Below are 24,976 nucleotides of genomic sequence, written 5' to 3' on the forward strand. Positions count from 1 at the left end.
AACACGGCATGGCTCGTGAGTATTCGCAGCGATTCTCCCGTCTGCCACTATGGTGCCTAACTTGTATGAGTAAATCTAGTAAATGTGCTGTCACTTTTACGGTAGATTGCGAAAAAAATGTTGTTGACTAATTGGTTGATTCTGGGGGAAGGGACCAAACACAGAGGTCATCGGTCGCATTGGATTAGGGAAGAATGGGGAAGGAAGTCGGTCGTGCCCTTTCGAAGGAATCATTCCGGCATTTGCCTGAAGCGATTTAGGGCAATCACGGAAAACCTAAATCAGGATGGCCGGACGCGGGTTTGAAGAGTCGTCCTGCCGAATACGAGTCCAGTGTGCTAACCACTGCGCCACCTCCCTCGATTTTGTGAAAAATATCATTGCTGCTTTCGGGCTGTTCATTCATCAGATGGCGCTCTTTTCACTTCTTTCGTGTAAGTACGACGGCAAGGGATTATTTCTCGGCCCGCCAATGGGAGACTGTGATACTTTAAATAACAAAAGTTACCTTTTGACACAGTCCCTTTTAGGTCAATGAACAGAGTTACAAATCAGCACAGATTTAAAACCGAGCGAGGTGGCGCAGTGGTTAGACACTGGACTCGTATTCGGGAGGACGACGGTTCAATCCCGCGTCCGGCCATCCTGATTTAGGTTTTCCGTGATTTCCCTAAATCGCTCCAGGCAAATGCCGGGATGGTTCCTCTGAAAGGGCACGGCCGACTTCCTTCCCCATCCTTCCCTAATCCGATGAGACAGATGACCACGCTGTCTGGTCTCCTTCCCCAAACAAGCAACCAACCACAGATTTAAAAAGCATCGCTCGTGCGAATCTCAGCTTATGCTTTTGCATGGGTGATGGGCAACAGCCGGCCGAAGTGGCCGTGCGGTTAAAGGCGCTGCAGTCTGGAACCGCAAGACCGCTACGGTCGCAGGTTCGAATCCTGCCTCGGGCATGGATGTTTGTGATGTCCTTAGGTTAGTTAGGTTTACCTAGTTCTAAGTTCTAGGGGACTAATGACCTCAGCAGTTGAGTCCCATAGTGCTCAGAGCCATTTGAACCATTTTTTTTGATGGGCAACAGGCAGATTTCATACCACTAAATTTCCGGATAGCGTTTGATACATTACCCTATTGCGAATTGTTATGGAAGGTCAGCATATACTTTATTTTTTATTTTATTTATTTATTTGGTATGCGTATTCCATGGATCGCTACATGCGAGTGCCGCGCGGGATTAGCCGAGCGGTCTTAGGTGCTGCAGTCATGGAATGTGCGGTTGCTCCCGGCGGAGGTTCGAGTCCTCCCTCGGGCATGGGTGTGTGTGTTTGTCCTTAGGATAATTTAGGTTACGTAGTGTGTAAGCTTAGGGACTGATGACCTTAGCAGTTAAGTCCCATAAGATTTCACACACATTTGAACATTTTTTCGTACATGCGAGTGATTCGCCTGGATGTGGAACGTGTCAATAAAATTGTACAAATACAATTAATGCTACAGAATAGTAATATAATACAATGATATAGATATTAATAAGTATCACTTTTTCTCATTTGCGAGCTGTCATTTAACTAGTATAGCAATTCACACTATAACATTATAACTATAACATTAACACTATAACATTAACATAATATTGTATCGTCCATCTAATAACTAAGACACTAAATACATCTATTATTAAGCGAGTGCATTACTTCTGGAAAAGAATTCATCTAAGGAGTACAGCGGATGGTCAAGCAGGTATTTTTTTAACGTGCGTTTGAACAGCGTTTCATTTTGTACATTAAATATAATTAGGCAATGCATTAAAAGTCTTTACAGCAGCATACTTTACTCCCTTCTGTACAAGTGATAAATTTTTTAGTTCGACATGTAAATCATATTTACCTCTAGTATTGTAGTTATGGTATGAACAGTTTGTTTCATGCTTTATTAACTACATTCATCAGAGAGTATATGTACTGAAATGTTGTGGTCAGTATACATAACTGTGTAAAAAATTTTCTACATGAGGTTCGTGGAGGAACCCCACACATGATTCTGACTGCCCTCTTCTGAGCAGTTAAGATTTGTTTTGAGGCTGGTGAATTACCCCAGAAGATTATTCCGTAACTCATTAACGAGTGAAAGTATCCACAGTAAGCTGATTTTAAAATGTTGATGTCCCCGAAATGAGTAATGATTCTTAGAGCAAAAGTTGCTGATGAAAGCCTTTTTAGAGTAAGGGACACATGCTGTTCCCAGTTGAGCCTACTGTCAATGTGAACCCCCAGGAATTTAGTGGAGTGCACCTGTTCTAGTTCCTGGTTGTCATGAGCAATTACTGTATTTTCTAGAGTTTTATTTTTTGTGTGGAACTGTATAAAATTAGTTTTTTTAATATAAACTGAAAGATAATTAATTGAAAACCAAGCTGTAACTTCTCTGAGTATATCATTAACATCAGTCTCCAGATCAGCAGTAGACTTACCATCTACTACAATCATCAGCAAACATTGTGAATTCACAAATGGACAGGGGTAAATCTTTAACATATATTAAAAACAGCAAGGGTCCAAGGACAGATCCCTGGGGAACTCCATGCTGAATTTTGCCACATTCAGAATCTACTAGATTAGAAGATCTTTTGTTGCAGCCATTTAGAACCACCTTTTGTTTCCTGTCTTCCAGATATGATTTTAGCCAGTTACCTATAGGCCCTTTGATTCCGTAATGATAGGCCTTCTCCAATATGTTCTCAGATATGGGAGTGTCTCGAACACTTTTTAGGTAACTGAACCCAGTAAGTTGTCCTGGACGGAGAGCGTACTGCCAGGAGTGCGCTAGGGAAATGTGAGACTTTCTATGTAATGTGGTCAAAACAAAGTCTGAAAAACTTGTAAGGGTGTTCCAGGGTAGGCGTTGCTGAGAAATAACTGTTAAGAACAAAATTCGATAGATTGAGTCGTTTCTGATTCAACTAGCATTGAAGTTAGCCAATGAGGTCGCTGCAAGCGCAAAATCAAGCAGCTTGGCAGAGACAGCGTCGCCAAACGTGTTCTTCGTTTGGTTTCTTAACTTAAATGTATCACTTCCGAAAAAGGCACAGCTTAACCGTGGACGAGCATTTGAGCTGCTGATAACTCACGGACCCACAGATTTTTGTGCATTAAAGCAGGTTAGCGCGTGCAAGTGCTTCACTCCGCGCGGGACGACTTGATTGGCTAACTTCAATGCTAAATGCAACGTATCGAATTTTTTTCTTAAGAATTATTTCTCAGCACAACCTACCCTGAAAGACCCATACAAGCGTTTCACACTGTTTCTGATCACCATGTATGCATAAATCACGATAACGCTGCAGTGTAAGGGATGTGTCGTCATTAAGTCGCTGTAGAAGAATACAGGATGATTTAGACACAATTTCTATTTGATGCAATGAATGGCAGCTTCCTCTAAACGTAAGTTAATGCTAATGAGTAGGAAAGCAATCATATAATGTGTCAATACAGTGTTCCTGCTGTGCTGTTTGACGCAGTTACGACGGTTAAATATCTCGACGTTACGTTGCAAGACCGTATGAAGTGGACCAAGTAAGACAGATCGGTAGTAGCGAAGGCGAATAGTCAACTTCGGTTTATTGGGAGAATGTTAAGAAAACGTAACTCATCTATAAATGAGCTCGTGTAATACAACATTTATGTCACCCGTTCTTGGGTACTGCCCGAGTGTTTGGGAGCCAACCAGGTCGGATTAAAGGATGTTCGATGTTTATCGAAGCAGTTCAGAGGCGTACCGCTGGATTTGACTTACTTTATTTCATAACATCTTATAGTACAAGAATGAAGTTCAAGTGATATAAACGCCACTTATACTGCAGCATGAGGAAGTCTCTTCTAGGATTTATATTTTCTGGCTTCTAGCTTCTGGAATAATTTTGAAGAGCGGACTGTCGTAAACATAGTATTTTTATTGGAAAAATGTGTTTGAGTTGTCAGAAAATTGGTAACGAACGTAGCTCTCTACAGGCGGTGTATAACGTAAACGTAAACTCATCTACAGGCCCGGTGGGCTCATCGGTACCGACTGATCGCCGTGTCATCCTCTGTCACTACTGATATTGGATGCGGCTACTGTGCCTGTTTTATTCTGAATTACGATGCAAACTTCCTTTGGACATACATGTGACATACATGCGGCTATATCTGTTATGAAATACATGAAATCTATTCGCACTTTTGAATATGGACAACCGTCAACAGTGAAATGAAATGACAACAACGCGTGTATGTCCAAAGTAACTTTGCATCGTAATTCGGAATAACACAAGAACTGCTATATCGTATTTACCTGTCGAAACCGGACAAGCAACTTTCAAGTGAGGTGTTTTGTCTTTACGGGATTACACATAATGAATACGAGAGTACATGTTACAGACACATGGTTGACGACATACGGAAGTTTGGGTCTGGCCGTGAGTCGGTCCTCGGATAGCCTAATGGTAAGGCGACCGCTCGCAGTAAGCGGGAAATCCGGGCTCAAGTCTCGGTCTACCACAAATGTTTCTTGTTGTCATTCCATTATACCGCTGATGGTTGTCCATACTGCCAACCGCGAAAACAGTTCCTGTATTTCCCAACGGCTGTAGTCGCCGCAGTGTTTCTTCATTTGGACGCGCATGCGTGTCCAAAGGAATATTGCATCTAATTCGGAATAATACAGGCACTGTAAAAGTTATCTTACAGGGATGTGGAATGTATCAGTAATTAATACACCACACAGTTTAGTTTAGCCTAGTACGTTCTTAATCCATCAACATCACTGCACATAGCGCAGAGTTATATTATAATGCAAATGTGAAAAAAAAAGAGCTTCAGCATCGGCTGAGCACAGGCCAATGGCATTTTCTAACCTTTACAGGATTCTTACGAAATTTAAATGAAAACTGAGACAGAATAAAAAATAAGACAATATTTGCTACTTACAAATTTTTTTCTCTGTCGACACGTGATCGTTTAATAAAAAAGGACTTAAATTGACAAACTGCAAGAACTACGTGGTGCTTCACGAGTGGGATTTTCAATACGTACGAAGCATGTCTCTTGTAAAACACGATACGAATAATCTACTATTTGCTGAAACATGCAGCCGAAGGAATTTGATAGGAAAATTAGAGCTTTGCATATGAAGTGTTCAAGCAGTAATTTATTCCGTAAACCTTCCATGAATATGGTAAGACATGTTAGTAAGGCTGATGTTAGAACGTTCGGGCGTACACTGTACTATAGTTTCACTAGTGCAGGCGCTGACTTCTTTTAATGTATACAAGGAAGTAGAGGAAGGATAATTTTTTATAGCGTCCGCTCTCCATATCGGATGATCAGTGCTTTATGCAAGTTGTTATATGCGATGTACCTGTTCCAAGTTGTTGTTGTACTAAGCTGACGGGCTCTTCAGCGATACTATGTTAGAGAAGTATCAAGTGTTCCGCCTGGACGTATTGTAGGGATGCAGCAGCCCTGACCACCGATTCCTCTATCAAATGGATCCCAACGAAACAGATTCTAATTATGAACGTAAACGAAACATTGAATTCTCATAACGATTAATCTAGTTTAATAATTGGGATGTGGATGAACAGGAATATCAAAACCACAATCACAATTTCTAGATGAACGAAATTTTGGCCCAATGATTGAAATAAATTGTGCGTCAAATATTTACATTCACTGAAGCTCAATTGTCAAATAAATACATTGCCCTACAAATTAAGTGAAGCACCCAAAAGATATAGTCGGATGTCAATGCAACTTTGTATACACATATCATCGGCGGGTTTTTAAATGAGTCACAATCATCAGTGGTAGGTAAAACAGTCGCTAGAGTGCAGTACTGTTGGTATGAGGCATGTCAGAACACGTAAGGTTCATGAGCAGCGTCAGATGTCGGGTGACCACTGTGAAGCACACACAGATGCCGCGTACTCGTATGAGACAGCGTTGTCAGTACCTGGAAGAGTTTGACAAGGGCCTCATTCTGGGTCACCATTTGGTCTGCTGGTAAAATCGTGCAGTGTCTAGATTTTGAGGGCATTCAGTCTGACAGTTGCCTGCTGTTGGACTGCATGGGAACGGTAGGCAATGTATGCTCGTCGTTAAGGTTCCAGTCGACCTTGTATGGCCACCATAAGGGAGGGTCGCCATATTATGCACATCGTAAGACCTTCGCATCGGCGCCTGTCATACGAGAGCAAGTAATGGACACCATTCAACATTCTGCGTCGTCCCGCACCATTTGTCTGAAACTAGCAGCCGGACTAGGGAACTGCTGCCCCATGCGATGGCTGCCGTTAGCAACAGAAGACAAACGTCTGCGTTTGGAGTGGTGGCATACCAGGACGAATGTGTCGCATTGTGTTCAGCGATGAATCGCGGTTCTCCAGTACCACAGATGCCCATTGTCGGAAAGCATAGTGTTGATCATGGGAGACGTCACACATTTCCATTGTTTTGGGGAGGTATAGCGGTGATACTCCTGGCGTCACGGTTTGGGGAGCCATCGAGTATGACTTCACGTCACAGCTGGCAGTGACCGAGGGCTCACCGGCGGCACAATGATACGTCACGGCCATGGCATATCGTCACGTGTTTCCTCTTATACGACAGTATCGTGATGGTATTGTTCAAAAGGACGTATTTCTGCATTTCAGGAAAGCTTTTGATACTGTACCATACAAGTGGCTTGTAGTGAAACTACGTGCTTGTGGAATACCGTCTTCGTTTTGTGACTGGAATCGTGATTTCTTGTCAAAAAGGTCACAGTTCGTAGTAACTGACGGAAAGTCATCGAGTAAAAGAGAAGTGATTTCGGGTGTTCCCCAAGATAGTGTTATAGGCCTTTTGCTGTTCCTTATCTATACAAACGATTTGGGAGACAATCTGAGCAGCCGTCATAGGTTGTTTGCAGATCACGCTGTCGTTTATCGACTAATAAAATCAGAAGATCAAAACAAATTCCAAACGATTTAGGAAAGATATAAGAATGGTGCGAAAATTGTCAGTTGATCCTAAATAACGAAAAGTATGAGGTGATCCACATGAGTGCTAAAAGGAATCCGTTAAACTTCGGCTACACGATAAATCAGTCAAGTCTAAAGGCCGTAAATTCAATTAAATACCTAGGAATTACAATTGCGAACAGCTTAAATTGGAAGGAACACAGAGAAAATGTTTTGGGGAAGGCTAACCAAAGACTGAATTTTATTACCAGGACACTTAGAAAATGTAACAGATCTACTAAGGAGACTGCCACACTACGCTTGTCCGTCCTCTTTTAGAATACTGCTGCGCCGTGTGGGATCCTCACCAGATAGGATTGACGGAGTTCATCGAAAAATTTCAAAGAAGGGCAGCACGTTTTGTATTATCGCGAAATATGGGAGAGAGTGTCACTAAAATGACACAGGGTTTGGAGTGGACACCATTAAAAGAAAGGCGTTTTTCTTTGTGGCGGGATCGTCTCACAAAATTTCAGTCACCAATTTTCTCCTACGAATGCGAAAATATTTTGTTGACGCCGACCTATGTAGGGAGAAACGATCACTATAATAAAATAACGGAAATCAGATCTCACACGGAAAGATATAGGCGTTCGTTTTTTCCGCGCGAATAATAGAGAATTGTGAAGTTTTTTTTTTTTTTTTTTTTTTTTTTATGAGGTGAAGACCCTCCACGCCCACACCGGCATGATGGCCAACACAAAAGGTCTACTGCCATTCTGCATAAGGTTTAGTTTTCACTAAACAGAGGTCTCGCAGCATGTGGGTACTGCGATGTTTGCGTACGTCTGGTTAAGGTTAACCATTAATATGCGCTAATCTGGAGACAGGTTGAATCGAAAGTTGAACAAAGGATAGCGGTTTGAAGGGCAGAGGGGGGAAAAAAGCGCCAAGGCAAGAACCAAGGAAAAAAAAAACCTGTGCGATAGGTGGGTCGCGTTGTAAGAGCAGTAGCGGTTTTTTTGCTGCCTGCGACAGGTCATGCGAGGGTAGACTTTATAAGTAGTGCGTATCATGCAGGTCGATACCTTTGACGTTGTGCGGTGGTGTTACTCGGCGGCTGCTACTGGGTGCCGATGTTGGTTTCCCGGTCAGCGTCAGCATATCTGTAACAATTAAGTTCATCGTCGTTTTGTGTCCGATAGGTCATATATCGGATTCACAGTATAGGGTAGTGTTAGCGGTTTGTTTGTGCGTTAATGTGCGAGCTTGTCGGTTTCTTGCTGTAGCCTGCTGGTCGGCTTTAATAGCGGCTGGCATATCCAGTCAATGTTGCTGATGTGCAAGGGCTTGCCGATGTTGTCGCTTGTGGGTGTATGTTAGCTTGCCATAGAGTTTTTGGCCGCTTACGCTTCCACCTATGGTTGTGTTCATGGTTTCCCAGAGTAAGGATGAAAGGATTGTACGAGTGTCTCGAGTTCCTGTATATTGGTGTGGCGTGTTTTTTTAAAAAGTTCCTTGGGGGTTTAAAGGCGGTTTTCACTGTGAAGATACAATGTGCGTGTGTAGCGTCGAGCGTTGCTAATGATGCACAGCACTTTGTTCTGTATGATCTGTAGACGACGCAGGCGTGTAGGAGTTGCTTATCCCCAGACGGGAGCTGCGTACGTCATCAAAGATATAATCAGTGTCAAGAATATGGACCTCGACATCCTCCTATTCAGTGTACTTCCACTGTTGAGCATTGGGTAGAGTTGTTCGAGCCTCGCTTGCGCTCTGTTGGCAACGTTTCCACTGTGGTGCCCCCATGTAAGTTTCCGATCCAGCCAGACACCGAGATATCTGACTTTCTCTCGGAAACGTATTGGGCGTGTATGTAGTGTTACCTGTCTACAGTGTTGATGTTTGCTCAGTAATTTCGGTCTGCGTGTGAACAGAACTGCTTCGCACTTGTCAATTTTTAATGTAGTCCGCCATCGTTCCAAACAAAGCTCGGCAGTTCTGAGCGTCACCTGTATTGGTGAATTTATGTTTGACGGTTTCCAATCTTGCGCAAAGATGGCTGTGTCAGCCGCGTACTTGGCTAACGTCGTCTTTTGTGTTTCTGGAAAGTCATTAACGTAGAGGTTGAACAAGGTGGTCCCCAGGTTTCTTCTCGGCGGTACTCTAGCTTGGATACTATGTTGTGTCGATTGTTTACCCAGCACGTAAGTGTTAAAACGTCTGTTCGCGAGAAATTGCGGCGGCGAGGTTCTTTCCGTCCCTTTACGACGAACCTACACCTACCTGTAAACATTGTCTCAGTAGATCATCAATAGGGAAGCCGAGCGAAACCTATTGTACTTCGACGTGAACCAGGCTGCAATTAAAGTCACTAATCTACGCTTCGGGAGAAAGTTTTCACACGAAATGAAAGGTTGGAAATTTTGTCGTTAATTAATATATTCTGAAACTTAGGTGAACCAGTATCACTGCCAAGCCCGTGCTAGTCTCAACACAGACACTCACAATCCCTTTCACTCACGTTAGCAAGTTTCTAGTGTTGCATTACCCGAAAACGTAATAACTAAATAAATACGTATTATTTTTTGTTTGAGAATGCTCGCCAAATATTAAGTCTGTCGGTACCAAATGCAGTCACAGATTTTAGCCACCGACCTGCTCAATACGCCACGCGAAATATATGTCTTTTCTCGTCACAAAATTCAGTTAAAAATTCCGAATTTTCTACACGCCCATTGGAATAATTATGCCGTCACTTTGCCATACTTTTGATGTATGAAACACTGCTAGATTGGGCAACTTATCGTTTCCATCGGAACTACTACTACACACGTCCGAACTGTTTCATGGCTAGGCTCCCACTCTTCTTTAGAATACTCTATGTCTTCTCTACCAGCAGAGAAAGGCGCGCGAAGAATATTGCTTTACGATTGGTCAGTTTACTCAACAGCCAATAGCAAAACAACATTCTCCCGCGTCAATCCGCGCTTTTCACCAATAACCAATTGCAAAATAGTAAACGTAACGACTACACTTTTTACCGACGTAATTATCCAATATGCTGAAGTTTTGCTTATGAATAAAGTTATTTACTATTGTTATTTATACCCGAATTAACTTTCCCTTTACCATAAACTTACTTTACAAATCTATTCTACAAAAATCCCCTTTGTCCATATCTATACTTCTTCGAAATGTTCCCACACTAAATCCTGCTACATAACTCGTTAAACAATTATCTTCCTATTAACCTTAAACCACACTCACGCATCATTCATACTGCTAAAACACATTTATAACATTTTACCTACACAAAAAGACATAATAACATTTTATGAAAATACTAGAACAGTTTATGAAAAACATTCTATTACTTTAGTGCACTCTAGTGGGCACAATCGAAACTAAAATCACAGTCCCCCTATCCAATATTGTCCTCTATCGGCTGATACACAAACTACATGCGTGTCCAGTCTCGTATCACCATCTGTCACTATCCAGCTCTGAGATACATCTCCCACTTAACCGCCTCCAAGGCAGGATCGGTATACGGCGCTACGCCTCAATATGAGTGTATGAGACGTACGATTCCGTCTGGGAAACCAGCATCGCTCAGTTTACGTATAAGGCCGTTGTGCCAGAGACGGCGGACCCCTGTGGCTTTGTTTGTGTTGTAGGCGTGTGTGATAAGTTCGACTACGCGGAGCAGTTGTTGGGCTGTTGAGTGGTGATTCCTAAAGCCGAATTGCTCCGGTCTTAGAGGGTCATTGGCGATGCAGTGCCTAATGATGTGTTTTAGTATTACCTTCTCAACAGTCTTCCTCAGCGAGCACAGCGGACTAATGGGTCGGTAATTTTGTGGGAGGGAGTTGTCTTTTCCCGGCTTCCTGGACATCAGGACCTTGGCTGCCTTCTAAAAGTCAGCGAAGTATTGCTGTTTTAAGATGGCATTTGTCATGTGTGCAAGATATTCTACGGCTCTATCCGTGAACTCCTGGAGGACACGGTTTTGAATGACACCAGGCCCAGGGACTTTCCTAGCATTGGTATGCTTGATAGCCCAAGTAATTTCGTTTGTACTAGTACGTCTGATTTTGTCGCGCATGGGCTGGGCTACAAGTCTTGTAACCTTCTGGTCCGTTTCAAGTATGAATGCCGGATCTCAAGGAGCCAGATTCGACATAAAAGACGCTGCAAGTGTTGAGGCCACAAGCTCTGCCTTCTCCTTAGCGGAGTAAGCTGGGCCGTCTGGTTCTCGTAGAGTGGGAATGTAATGTTTCTCCCTGGTGAAGTGTCTGGCTAGCTTCCACATGCCAGGATGTGCGGTATCTAACACTGAGAGTTTCGTCCCCCATTACTCGTTTCGAACCTCTTTGTATTTTCTCCCGTATTATATCCTGGAATCTGTGACGTACGCTGCCAGTATCTTCTGAGGCGGTTCCTCATTGAGGTACGGCCCAGAACTTCCTGAGGCAGGGTCGTCGAGTGTTGTAGTAGTACGAGCCTCCACCGCCTCAACAATTTGTTGTGTGGTGTTAATTTCGTGAGTGTCTGTAATACGACTATCTAGCGTTTCCTTGAGCAGTGTCCAATTGACGCGCTTGTACGGGTAGTTCAGTATTCTGCGTGGTTCTGTGTCCCGCAGTGTTTCTTCCGTGTGTAGTATTATAGGCATGTGGTCTGAGTCCAGATAGTTTTCAACCATAAGGCTGAGCGTGTATTTGATGCTCTTGATAAAGGCTATGTCTAACACGTCTGACCTGACTCGGGCTGTGCTGGCACGTACGTGGGAACGTTCGGCCCAAGTAAAATGTAGTTTCGGCCTAGTGCATGTTCGTATAGTTTCTTGCCGTTGGAGGTACGTATTCTTGAATTGCAGTCGGGGTGTTTAGCGTTTAGATCTCCAGCGGCGATTGCCGACGGTGCTATGAGAACTGTGCTGATACGGCGTGTTACTATGTTTTTACGAGGGTTGTACATCGATACCAGCGCGATGTTGGCTCCGTTGAACCTGATCCTGACGGCCGTGACGTCTAGTCTCTCAAGCGCAGGAGCTCGATTTTCGTGTGTTGTGAAGGTGGTTAAATGAACCCTCTGCCACGCACTTAAATGTGATTTGCGGAGTATTCGTGTAGATGTAGATGAATGCTTGTCCGCACAGGGCACATGTCTATGATCTGTCTGCTTGGTGTTGAGATATGCCAGTGGCCAGAAAGGTCCCCTGGTCTATCGTCGATAGAAAGTGTGTGAGACCAGATTGGACGTCAACTCCATCCTTGTGCCGGAGTCAAGAGCATACAATAGTGGTGTGTCGTAATGATTTAAGTGAGGTTCCAACGACTTTGACACCCTTCCCAACGGAATCAGTGCATGCAGCCAGACCAGAGGGGGTGCAACATCGTACTGATAAGTGGGCTCATGGAATTACTTAGACTTTTTTGGCGATTCGGTGTCATGTCGTGGATTCGGATGTACTCACAACAAAATATTTCGACGTCGTAACTCGGCGTCTTTATCAGGTATTTCTTGCGTAGTAAACACCTGATGAAGATACCGAGTTACGGCTTCGAAATATTGTGTAGGGAAGACGTAGCCCATCGGTAGTACACACGATTCCACAAGATGACAAGTGGGCTCATATTGCCAAGCTCTTTTTAAATTTGACTCGATTGTGTGACACTGAAATAATATCACACGCCTACTCAACACGAGAATTTTCATTACGTTGTGAGGCAGTGTATTTTGCACTGTGATCAAGGAAAAGGAGTACATTAGCATTGATCATTGAGTTTTCAACCTAGTTATGATATTTAGCAAGGATCTTTAAGGCTGCGTCCAGGACAAGAAACAACTGCGAGCAGTGAGGAGTGACAGTGGAATGTGACCGCAAGTTTCCTAGCCTGTACGTGATAGTGGCTCGGAGTGGAGCTGCAGATTGCGAACCGGCGGTCTATCTTTCGATTGCTGAACTACGAAGATAGTTTACACCTCGCGAACGCGATATGTACTAGAGGCTCTTACCATTCCTCTGAGTTCATGAGCCCTGACTGCGATACGTCCACCATCAAGGCGCCTAGCGCAACGCCCATTCTGGTCGTCACTGGCAACTCTTACTCCTTCGGCACGTGCTGATTGCTCCAGGAAACTTTCAAAAGTAGACTGAGTGAACCTGCTCTTTGCAGACTCAGTTCCAGAAAGAAACTAGCATGCGGTCTTCGTTAACACTATTTTCTATACTCAACGTAAACGGACGCTCCCAAAAATACTAATTCTCTTTTACGAGCGAGTTTTGATGGAAGTATATAAATCGGTTAGATAGCACACCAGGCTGATCCTAACATCAACTACGTTCCAGTTGAGCTATCCTTGTGTTCGTAACATCTTCTTCACTTAGAGGAATGTGCCTGACAGCTTCCGCTATCTTGATAAAAATTAATAACTGTAAGTTGACACTAGTTACATCTCCATGAAAATCACTGCAAAATAGTTCCATAGCTAACGAGTAACTATTCCAGTTTCTGCTTTTCTCTCTTTTCAGAAACATATAAAAGGTTGTTATGCGGATTTTAGCATATTTCACTTTAATCAAAGGATCAAAAGTGTCCCTATATTTTGTTCAAATGAGATTATCGAATGTTTTACTCTTTTGGTGTCACACTACAAAGTGAAAAAAAGGAAGTCATCTTTTATACACAAAATTTGACAACTGCATTTGGCCACTGACGATATCTCACGACTTATTGATATTCAAATATTTCCCGAGAGACAGAAATGACTAATCTATACCTTCACAAATTTTCTACAAGCCTTCTGGCGATAACAAATTCTGTTGCAGCACTATTCTCTCACTAGGTGGGATTATACTAGGCATGGCCTTCACCTCAACAGGAAGGGGAAGGGTAAATTGGCTGGGGAAATAGCAGGAAAGTTAAAGGGGGGAGGCACTGTCATGAGTGGTAAAATACCAGTGGTTATAGGATTCAGAAAAGACCCTTTTTTAGGGTAGGGAGGACAGAAAGAAAGCAAATTTTAAGAGAGGTTAGAACTGAGACAAACCTTCAGTTTGAGAAAGAAATCAAAAAACATAATTCCAGCTTATTACATCAGCATAAACAGCCATTGGTTAAAAATTTTCAACTGTCAGCAGATATTTTAACTCCACCCAATTTTAACTCAGTCAATGTGAAATGTCAGCTATCTTTATTGCATCAAAATATTCGAGGACTGAGAAATAAAATTAATGAATTAACTATCTGCATAGATGAATTAGAGTCTTCAAACCCAGCTGACATAATCTGCCTCTCTGAACATCATGTGACCACTGGTATAGAACTCTTAAGTGTTACAGGGTTTAGGTTAGCATCTCACTTTGGTAGATCAGAAATGGAGAAAGGAGGAGTTGCCACATTCATCAGGAACTGTCATAAATTTAAGAACATAGACATTCATAAATTTTGCCTAGAACAGCATATGGAAGCATGTGCAACAGAATTAGAATTTCACAAAAAAAATCCTTCATAATATTAAGTGTATATCGAGCACCTGCAGGTAACTTTAATCTGTTTGTAAACCACCTTGAAGCTGTACTGGCCCATTTAACAACCAAAAACAAAGAAATAGTGGTTGCTGGTGATTTCAATGTAGATTTCCTTAACGACTCTCCCAATAAGAACTTATTTGAGTTAGTAACACTATCATTCAACTTAATTCCCACTGTAAAGTTCCCCACTAGGATAGCCACTTGCTCACAAACAGTCATTGATAATATCTTTATAGGAAAGTCCAATGAACAAAATTATATTACAAAACCAATAGTCAATGGCCTCTCAGACCATGACATGCAGTTCCTTCTGTTAAATGTTAATACTGAACAGGATATAAAATCTGTTAAATCTGAGCTCAAGAGGGTAATCAGTAAGCCAAAAATTGATTATTTTAGGACACTCCTCAGAGACATTCACTGGAATGATGTTTACAGTGCTCATGGCATGAATGAAAAATATAACATTTTTGCTAATAAAGTGCTTACCTCATTCGAACACTGCTTTCCCCCAAAACTTACCAAGGTTAGAGCAAAGTCTACAAAGAAGCCATGGATTACTCGAGGAGTAGGGGTATCTTGTAAAACAAAAAGAAAACTGTATCTGTCAATCCGAAACAGTTCCAATGTTGATGCTATAGCACATTACAAGAAATACTGCAAAATATTAAAGACTGTAATATGGATGTCAAAGCAAATATATTACAAGGAAAAGATAGTCATATCAGATAACAAAATAAAGACAATATGGGATATAGTGAAGGAGGAGACCGGTAGAACCAGACATGAAGAGGAACAAATAGCATTAAGAGTAAATGATACATTGGTGACAGATGTGTATAGTGTTGCAGAACTTTTTAACAAACATTTTATAACTGTTACTGAAAAGATGGGGTTGTCAGGTTCGGTAGATGCTGCTATGGATTACCTTAGACCAGACATATCAAGTAACTTCCATAATATGAATTTGACACTCACTACCCCAACAGAAATAATGTCCATCACAAAATCTTTAAAATCAAAAACATCTAGTGGGTATGATGAAATATCAACAAAGTTAATTAAAGAATGTGATTCTGAGCTAAGTAACATATTAAGCTATCTGTGTAACCAGTCGTTTATCAGTGGAATATTTCCTGAGTGGCTGAAATATGCTGAAGTTAAGCCATTGTTTAAGAAGGGAGATAAAGAAATAGCATCAAATTTCCGTCCAATTTCACTGTTGCCAGCATTCTCAAAAATTTTCGAAAAAGTAATGTACAGTCGTCTTTATAACCATCTTATCTCAAATAACATACTGTCAAAGTCACAGTTTGGATTTTTAAAAGTTACTGATATAGAGAAGGCTGTCTACACTTACAGTGAAAATGTGCTTAATTCATTAGACACAAAATTGCAGGCAACTGGTATATTTTGTGATCTGTCAAAGGCATTTGACCGTGTAAATCACAATATCCTTTTAACTAAACTAGAATATTATAGTGTAACAGGAAATGCTGCAAAATGGTTCAAATCTTATATCTCTGGCAGGAAACAAAGGGTGTTATTAGGAAAGAGACATGTATCAAGCTATCAGGCATCATCCAACTGGGAACTAATTACATGTGGGGTCCCACAAGGTTCCATTTTGGGGCCCTTACTTTTTCTTGTGTTTATCAATGACCTTTCATCAGTAACATTACCAGATGCCAAGTTTGTTTTGTTTGCCGATGATACAAACATTGCAATAAATAGCAAATCAAGTGTAGTCTTAGAAAGATCAGTCAATAAAATATTTGTGGACATTAATCACTGGTTCCTAGCCAATTCTTTGTCACTAAACTTTGAAAAAACACACTACATGCAGTTCAGAACTTGTAAGGGGTGTCCCAAGAGTATATGTCTAACATATGATGACAAGAAGATAGAAGAAGTGGACAGTGTTAAATTCTTGGGATTACAGCTTGATAATAAATTCAACTGGGAGGAGCACACCACGGAACTGCTGAAGCGTCTTAACAAATCTCTGTTTGCAATGCGAATTTTGTCAGACATAGGGGATATAAAAATGAAAAAGCTGGCATACTGTGCTTACTTTCATGCCATAATGTCATATGGGATTATTTTTTGGGGTAATTCATCAAGCCAAGCTAAAGTTTTCCAGGCACAAAAACGTGCAGTAAGAGTTATATGTGGTGTGAACTCAAGAACATCCTGCAGAAGGCTGTTTAGGGAACTAGGGATACTAACTACTGATTCCCAATATATTTATTCCTAAATGAAATTTGTCATTAAAAATGTATCACTTTTTCAAACCAACAGCTCAATTCATGGAATCAATACTAGAAATAAGAATAATCTTCACAAGGATTTAAAGTCACTTAGTCTTGTACAAAAAGGTGTGCATTATTCAGGAACACACATTTTCAATAACTTGCCAGCAGCCATAAAAAGTTTAACAACCAATGAAATTCACTTTAAGAGAAGCCTAAAGGATTTATTGGTGGCCAACTCCTTCTACTCCATTGATGAATTTCTTAGTAAAACCAACTGATTTGTATATAAGTACAACATAACTTCTGCACAATTTCAGTGCAGTAATGTGTTCATTGAAAATTTGTGTGTGTGTGTTTGTGTGTGTGTGTAAGTATAATCTAACTTCTGCACCATTTCAGTGCAGTAATGTGTTCATTGTAAATAAGTATTAGAGTAGTTGTATTACATGTTTATTACCTTATAAATAAATAAAAAACTTTTTTATTTTAAATTTAGTGCATTAGTATTTGTAAAATGACTCTTAGTGTTCATTAAAAAATGACGATCATTCCACTTGGGACCTGTGGAATGGTACATTAGCTTACTTGTTTTAGTTGTAAATATTTGTCGTGTATTGTTGTTTTGCTGACATGTTACACATTCTGGAGGACCTCCTCACTACGGATCAATTGGAATGAAAGTAATCTAATGTAATTTAATCTATTAGCATTAGATTGATACGAGGGTCATTCAATAATTAAAGAGACAAATTGGTCTGGGGAAAAAACTGTTAGTAGGGCAAGTTTGGTACTTTCATGGCTTTAAGTTGGCATCACAGGGATGAGCCCTGATTAGCTGATGCAACAACATTGTTTTGTTTATGAACTCAAAAATAAATTTTAAGATGGTGAGTCCGCTTGAAACGTCCTCATCAGTTGAACAACGTTCTGTTTTTCGTTTTTTACTTGCTCAAGACGAGGAACCAGTGAATATATACTGTAGAATGTCTAAAGTTTATGGTAAAGGTTGTATGAATCGTGCAAATCTTTACAAGTGGGTAGAGCATTTCAAAAATGGTCGCGACTCAGTGACTGACGAACACCGTTCTGGTCGATCAGTTGCAGTTTCATCTCCCTCACTTGAAAGTCGAATTGATGACATTATTCGTGCCGACCGCCGTGTGACTGTGGAAATGATAGTTGATTAGGTTCAAGTTGGTACAGCTGATAAGATTATCTGTAACAAGCTGAAGTACCGCAAAACTTGTGCAAGATGGGTCCCAAAGGAGTTGACGCGGTTACACAAGGAAGCAAGGTTCAGAGTGTGCACAGAGCTAAATGAACTTTATGAAAGAGAAGGTGAGCACTACCCCAACAACATTTTAGCTTGTGATGAAAATTGGGTTCACTATTATGAGCCAAAGCACGGAGTGGAAGCACATCAACTCACCTGTCAAGAAAAAATTCAAAACCCAAGCATCAGCAGGAAAAATCTTGTTGACGGTGTTTTGGGATGCTGAAGGTCCAGTTTTTTGTGATTATCTCGAAGAGCAGCGTACAACGAACAGCCAATACTACTCGGATTTGCTTTTAAACAAGGTTAAGCCAGCTAAGATAGAGAGACGTCATGGATCTCAGGTGTGATTCTCCAGCAAGACAACGTGCGTCCTCATATTGCTCAACTAACCCGTGAAACCATCGACAAAACAGGCTGGATAAGTACTGCCTCATCCCCGTTACAGTCCTGATTTAGTACCTAGTGATTTGCAGTTGTTTGGTGCACTGAAGGAGGCATTAAGGGGGAAGAGGTTCCAGGACAACGAGGACGTGAAAAAGTTTGTGGGAAATTGGTTCAAACATCAAGATAAAGAGTTCTTCGCAGCCGGAATAAAAAAAGCTTATAGCCCGTTGGAACAAGTGCAGAAATGGTCAAGAGAATAATGTTGAAAAGTAGAAAAAGTATTATTTTGTAAAAATAAACGCTTTTTTCAAGACCAATTTGTCTCTTTAATTATTGAATGACCCTCGCATTAATAGCATAATAAAAAATAAAAATAAATATTATATTATTGTTCCAGAATTTCGGATCACGGACGCCTTTCTGGCGCTGATGTTGGTCAGCACATCCCAGTGTTGGCCAAAGGGAGAATGCCCCAGAGGAACTGCCAATTCAAGAACTATAATACTGCCAGACCATGCCAATTGTACAGTGTTTTATAAGTGCAACTACTGGGAACCTGTACTGTATCACTGCCCTCACGGCCTGCTCTTCAACTCTCGCACTCTGACGTGCGATTGGCCATGGAATGTTGCCTGTCCTCACAGCCAGGCTCGAGCTGGATCGGCGGTAACAATTCCAAAGTGGCCAACTCCACTGACTGGATACTTAGCAAAACAATGGCCATCTAGCGCAGTCACACCCACCAAAAACTTCACATTTAAGGAGTGCATCGACCACCTCACATTGCACGCTACTAGCGCTAATGGGCATACACCAGACCCAATGCACATCGTATCTGGACATCATATAAGTAACCCACCCCTGTGGCCTGTTGCACATGTCAGTAGGTGGCCAACAATAATACCGGAATCGCAGTCTGTCTGGTGGAAAACAAGTGTAACTCCCACAGAACACAGTAAACCTGTAAGTACTACAGGTTCTAGTAGTACATCAGCGAAGTGGTCAACAAGACACACCACCCACCAGCCAACAACTACCTCAGGATTATCATCTGCATGGTGGAAAACAACCGCCTCTTCTACAGATCATGTGGGATCCAGCGGTACAACACAACGAACAACAACAACAGAATCGCAGCCAACATGGTGCAAGACAACATACGGTGAAACAAGTTCAACAACAACCGACAAAAGCACTTCATATGAACCATGGTCCACATCGAAATCAGTATCAGTATCAACACAGCAAACACCGGAGGCTACCACTGTACATGAAAAATCTACGGAAACTGCAGCTGACGCAAGTACAACACATAAGACAATGACAACAACAGACAGTACCCACTGGCCAGAAACAAAATCGACATCAGTGTCACTACCATCAACCGACAAAAGCACTACATATGAACCATGGTCCACATCAAAATCAGTATCAGTATCGACACAGGAAACACCAGAAGCTACCACTGTACATGAAAAATCTACGGAAACTGCAGCTGACGCAAGAACAACACATAAGACAATGACAACAACAGACAGTACCCACTGGCCAGAAACAAAATCGACATCAGTGTCACTACCATCAACCGACAAAAGCACTACATATGAACCATGGTCCACATCAAAATCAGTATCAGTATCGACACAGGAAACACCAGAAGCTACCACTGTACATGAAAAATCTACGGAAACTGCAGCTGACGCAAGTACAACACATAAGACAATGACAACAACAGATAGTACCCACTGGCCAGAAACAAAATCGACATCAGTGTCACTACCATCAACCGACAAAAGCACTACATATGAACCATGGTCCACATCAAAATCAGTATCAGTATCGACACAGGAAACACCAGAAGCTACCACTATACATGAAAAATCTATGGAAACTACAGCTGACGAAAGTACAACACATAAGACAATGACAACAACAGACAGTACCCATTGGCCAGAAACAAAATCAACATCAGTGACACTACCATCAACAGAAGCTTCCACAGGACATGATGGATCTACAGATATTACTTCTGAGGATAACAGATCTAGCTCTTGGCCAGCAACTGACGTTACCCATTGGGCAGAAATAACATCAACAACAGTATGGCAACAAACTGCAGAGTCTACCACAGGAGATGAAGGATCTAAGGAAACTGTAACTGATAAAAGCACATCACACAGGTCTTGGTCAACAATAGGCAGTAAACATATGTCAACAGTAACGACAGAACCAACATCAGTGTGGCAGCACTCAACAGAGGCTTCCACAGAACTTGACGGATCAACAGAGACTGCATCTGATAGGATCAGGCCACCGTCAACAACAGATGGTACCCACCCACCAACAGTAACGCCAGAATCAACAGTGTGGCAGCACTCTACAGAAGCCCCCATAGGACATGATGGATCTACAGAAACTACAGCTGATGAAAGTACAACATACAGGGCATCGTCAACAACACATGGTACCCACTTGTCAACAGTAATGACAGGATCAACATCAGTGTCACAGCGCACAACAGTGGCCCCTACAGGACAAGACAGATCTACAGAAACTATACCAGACGAAAGCACTAAGCCATGGCCAACAACATTCAGTAGCCATTGGCCAGAAGTAACATCAGCATCAACATCTGTGGAAAGTAAGACACATAGGCCATGGTCAACCTCAAAAGGTACCCATTCGCCTATGGACGTACCAGACTCAACACCAGTGTGGGAGCATACAACGAAGACTACCACAGAGCATGACGAATTGACGGATCCTACAGCTGATGATAGCACAACACCTAGGCCTTGGCCGACAGCAGACAATACCCATTTGACAGAAGTAACACCAAAATCAACATCAGTGTGGCAGCAGACAGCTGAGCCTACCAAAGGAAATGAAGAATCAGTGCGAGCTACAGAAAACAAAAGTACAACAGCTAAATCGTTGCCATCAGATGGAACTCATTGGCCCAAGGTAACAATCAAATCAACTTCAGCGTGGCAGGAAACTGCAGACCCTTCCACAGGATACGAAGGAGCTTTGCAGAAAACAACAGAACCTTCCGCAGAGAATGAGGGGTCTGCTCAAACTACAGCTGATGAAGGTAGTACACCTGATTTGTGGTCAAAATCAGACGATACACACTCGTCAGCAGAAACAGCAAAATCAACATCAAAGACAACAGAGCCTTCCACAGAGCATGAATCTGTGAAATCTGTAGCAAATGAAAGTAGCACATATAGACCACGACCAACAACAGGCGTAACAGATCAGCCAGTAGTGACAGGCAAATATACTTCATCTGGGCTGAAAGCATCAGATCCTTCTTCAGAGCAAGAGGGATCTGGCGAAGCCACAGCTGATGGAAGTACAACAAATACCCCATGGCGTACAACTCAAGTTATGCATTCACCTAAACCTTTTACGGAGTATGGGCGATCTATTGAAACTACAGTCTTCGACAGCTTAACATCAAGAATGCGACCTTCAACACATGTAAGTCACCACTCAATAATAACGACAAAGTTATCTTTGCCATGGAAGAAGACGACAGAACATATCACAGCGAACCATGAATCTAGTACGACTACAGACTACCAAAATATCGTATCTAGTCTACAGCCTACAGTGCACATTACCCATCGTTCATCGACGAAGTCCCCATTGCCTGTCTGGGAAACTACAAGACCAGTTACGGAGCAAAGGTGGCCAGTTACACAAGTGCACAGTTTGTCAACTCCTGAGGATCTATTACGGAATACAGTAGGTCCCAACACAGACTATAGTTGTTATTCAGTTTGTCGTTTTAACTATGGTGCTACTTTATTACCCCACCCAAAAAACTGTTCTTTGTACTGTGATTGCCTCAATGAGCATCCTATGGTATGGGAGTGCCCTCATGATGAATACTTTGACGCAGCGACGAAGCAGTGTGTTAATTCTCTCTTTTCTGCGATATCTGTGGAACAGGGTGACAATTCATGGATGCCTAAAGGATCTCCTTCTAAACGTCTCATCTGTGATGCAGTTGGAGAGTGCCCTAAATCGCATCATCATGTTCCAGCTAGACATCTGCCACACCAAACGAACTGTAGCTTGTTTTGTGCTTGTGATAAGGGGATCCCCATACAGATGGAGTGCCCTGTAGGTCTTGAGTTCAATCCTGTTTTGGAAGTATGCGACTATCCACACCGTGCTGGATGCCTGAGCAAACAGACTGGTTCAGCGTGGGCTCACAGACCAGTAAACAAAAACGTTTTGCCAATGTTATCCTGTGATGCTGTTGGGTCTTGTTCTGCTGAAACTCACAGTCCAAAGACTGTGCTGCTACCTCACCGCACAAACTGTAATTTGTTTTGCGTTTGTGAACGAGGCCGACTTATTACACAAAGTTGCCCCACTGGGCTGGAGTTCAATCCTCATCTGCGGGTCTGTGATTGGCCCACGAAATCAGGATGTTCTGCTAAGCAGCATCTGACAACTCAAATTCCTTGGGTCTTTTCGACTGAGCCCCATTCAGCAGGTGGATGTGATTCAGTAGGTACCTGTAACCCAATCTATTCAGGAGTACACATAGAGTACTTGCCACACCGTACAAATTGTACGCTGTACTGCAGGTGCGAAAATGGAGTTGCATATACTGACAGCTGTCCCAATGGGATGGTATTCCACCCTCATCTAAAAGGGTGTGTGTGGCCGTCCCAGTCCAAGTTCCTGACCGCATTCACTCCCACTGACACAGCACTAACACAACACACGCTTCCCACGCTGTGTGATGCTTATGGCCAATGTCCTGTTTACCCCCACATCTCAGAACCCAAACTTTTGCCACATCGATGGAACAGTAGTCTGTTTTGCCGCTGCGATCGTGGAGTCCCCGTAACAGAGAGATGTCCACACGGGCAACTGTTTGATCCTAAACTGCAAATTTGTGACTGGCCTCACAGAGGTGACCACTCTATTGCACCGACGAGTGCTACTGCTGCACCACATGAACGGACAAACGTCTGTGACGCCAAGGGAGTCTGTCCGAAACACAATGAGAAGAAATTAACGCTCCTCCCTCATAAGAGAAACTGCAGCCTCTTTTGTACGTGTGTTAACGGCGTTCCCATTACTTCCAACTGCCCACCAGGCTTAGAATTCAATGCAGCCCTATCTGTATGTGACTGGCCGGACAAAGCTGGGTGTTCGCGCGAGTGCCCAGCAGACAGTACCGACCCAACTACAGTCGCCCCTCCAGTTCGATGCGATGCCAAGGGAGAATGTCCTCACGATATAACTAAACCAGAAGACGCACACTTGCCTCATTTGACAAACTGTAGCCTTTTCTGCCGCTGTGTCAACGGCGTTCCAATCACACAGAAGTGTCCTCAAGGGTTGGAGTTCAACCCTCACTTGAAAGTGTGCGACTTGAAACACAGAGCGGGCTGCAGCGCAGGCACTCATTGGCCCCTCAGTAGTGTGCCATGCGACGCGAGGGGGTCTTGTTCCAGTGGGCTGGATCGCCTGCCACATCGAACGAATCCCCATTTGTACTGCCGCTGCGACGGAGGGGTCGCCGTAACGGAGAGCTGTCCCCCCGGGGAAGAGTTCAATGAAGTTCTAAGTCTGTGTGAACCGCTTTCTCACCATTCGAGTGAGAGTGGGCACCATGTGCAAGACTGGCTTCGGGACAACGTTGAGTATCCCACTGTGAGAGGGCACAAAGCCTCTCACTGGATGCAGCCCACTGCTGTTCGTTCCACTGAGAATGAACACCACGTCCCAGACTGGGCACACCCCACTTCTCATCATTCCACTGTCAATGAACAGCAAGTCCGAGACTGGGCGCACCCCACTGCTGGTCATTCCACTGAGAGAGGGCACTCGACACACTCCAGCACCAGGCAGCCTTGTGACGCGGTCGGCGAGTGCCCCCGCGACGCGGCGAAGCTACTGCCGCACCGGACGGACTGCAGCCTCTTCTGCCAGTGCGACCACGGCGTGCCGGTGACGGCGCGCTGCCCTGCCGGCCTCGAGTTCAACGCCGCCTTGCAGGTCTGTGACTACCCGCACCGCGCCGGCTGCTCGTGCGGCAGGTCTGGCGCTCGCCACCGGACGCACCACTGACTGCTGCAGGTGCTGCACTGATCGTACAAATATGCGAGTTGGGTGAGTCTGAACTACCATACCAGTCCAAGGTGATCACTGCCGCTCTTGCTGTCTCAACACTCATTTATAAGCACACAATGAAAAAAATAGGCAGCTCCAGGAGACTTCACGCTAATACCATGTAACACTGGTCCTACCCTTGATAATGAGGAGAGGAAGAGAGGGCGAGTTTCTTCAGGTATGACGAATACAGCTGAAGCCACCATTGATGATTAGTTCCCATGTTGTTGCTGTTGTTGTGGTCTTCAGTCCTGAGACTCGTTTGATGCAGCTCTCCATGCTACTCTATTCTGTGCAAGCTTCTTCATCTCCCAGTAACTACTGCAACCTACATCCTTCTGAATCTACTTAGTGTATTCATCTCTTGGTCTCCCTCTACGATATTTACCCTCCAC

The 24,976-nt window shown here is 43.0% G+C and overlaps 1 protein-coding gene across 1 annotated transcript; it reads left to right on the forward strand.

The window, feature by feature from the left end:
• Positions 1-8: 8 nt before the first annotated feature.
• Positions 9-24,539, forward strand: LOC126252410 (mucin-5AC-like). The gene is made up of 5 exons (XM_049953300.1): positions 9-15; positions 18,835-21,923; positions 22,560-22,654; positions 22,820-22,964; positions 24,156-24,539. The coding sequence occupies exons 1-5, from the start codon at positions 9-11 to the stop codon at positions 24,537-24,539; spliced, it is 3,720 nt and encodes a 1,239-aa protein (XP_049809257.1).
• The last annotated feature ends 437 nt before the right edge of the window (positions 24,540-24,976 follow it).

Source organism: Schistocerca nitens, chromosome 4, assembly GCF_023898315.1.
Source record: "Schistocerca nitens isolate TAMUIC-IGC-003100 chromosome 4, iqSchNite1.1, whole genome shotgun sequence".
Lineage (NCBI taxonomy): Eukaryota > Metazoa > Arthropoda > Insecta > Orthoptera > Acrididae > Schistocerca > Schistocerca nitens.

Excerpts from the sequence above, each read along its gene's own strand:
- LOC126252410 (XM_049953300.1), top strand. Across the intron at positions 21,924-22,559 it reads GAATGCGACCTTCAACACAT|ATGGAGTGCCCTGTAGGTCT; the intron begins GTAAGTCACCAC and ends ATCCCCATACAG. Across the intron at positions 22,965-24,155 it reads CAGCAGGTGGATGTGATTCA|CCCACTGCTGTTCGTTCCAC; the intron begins GTAGGTACCTGT and ends CACTGGATGCAG.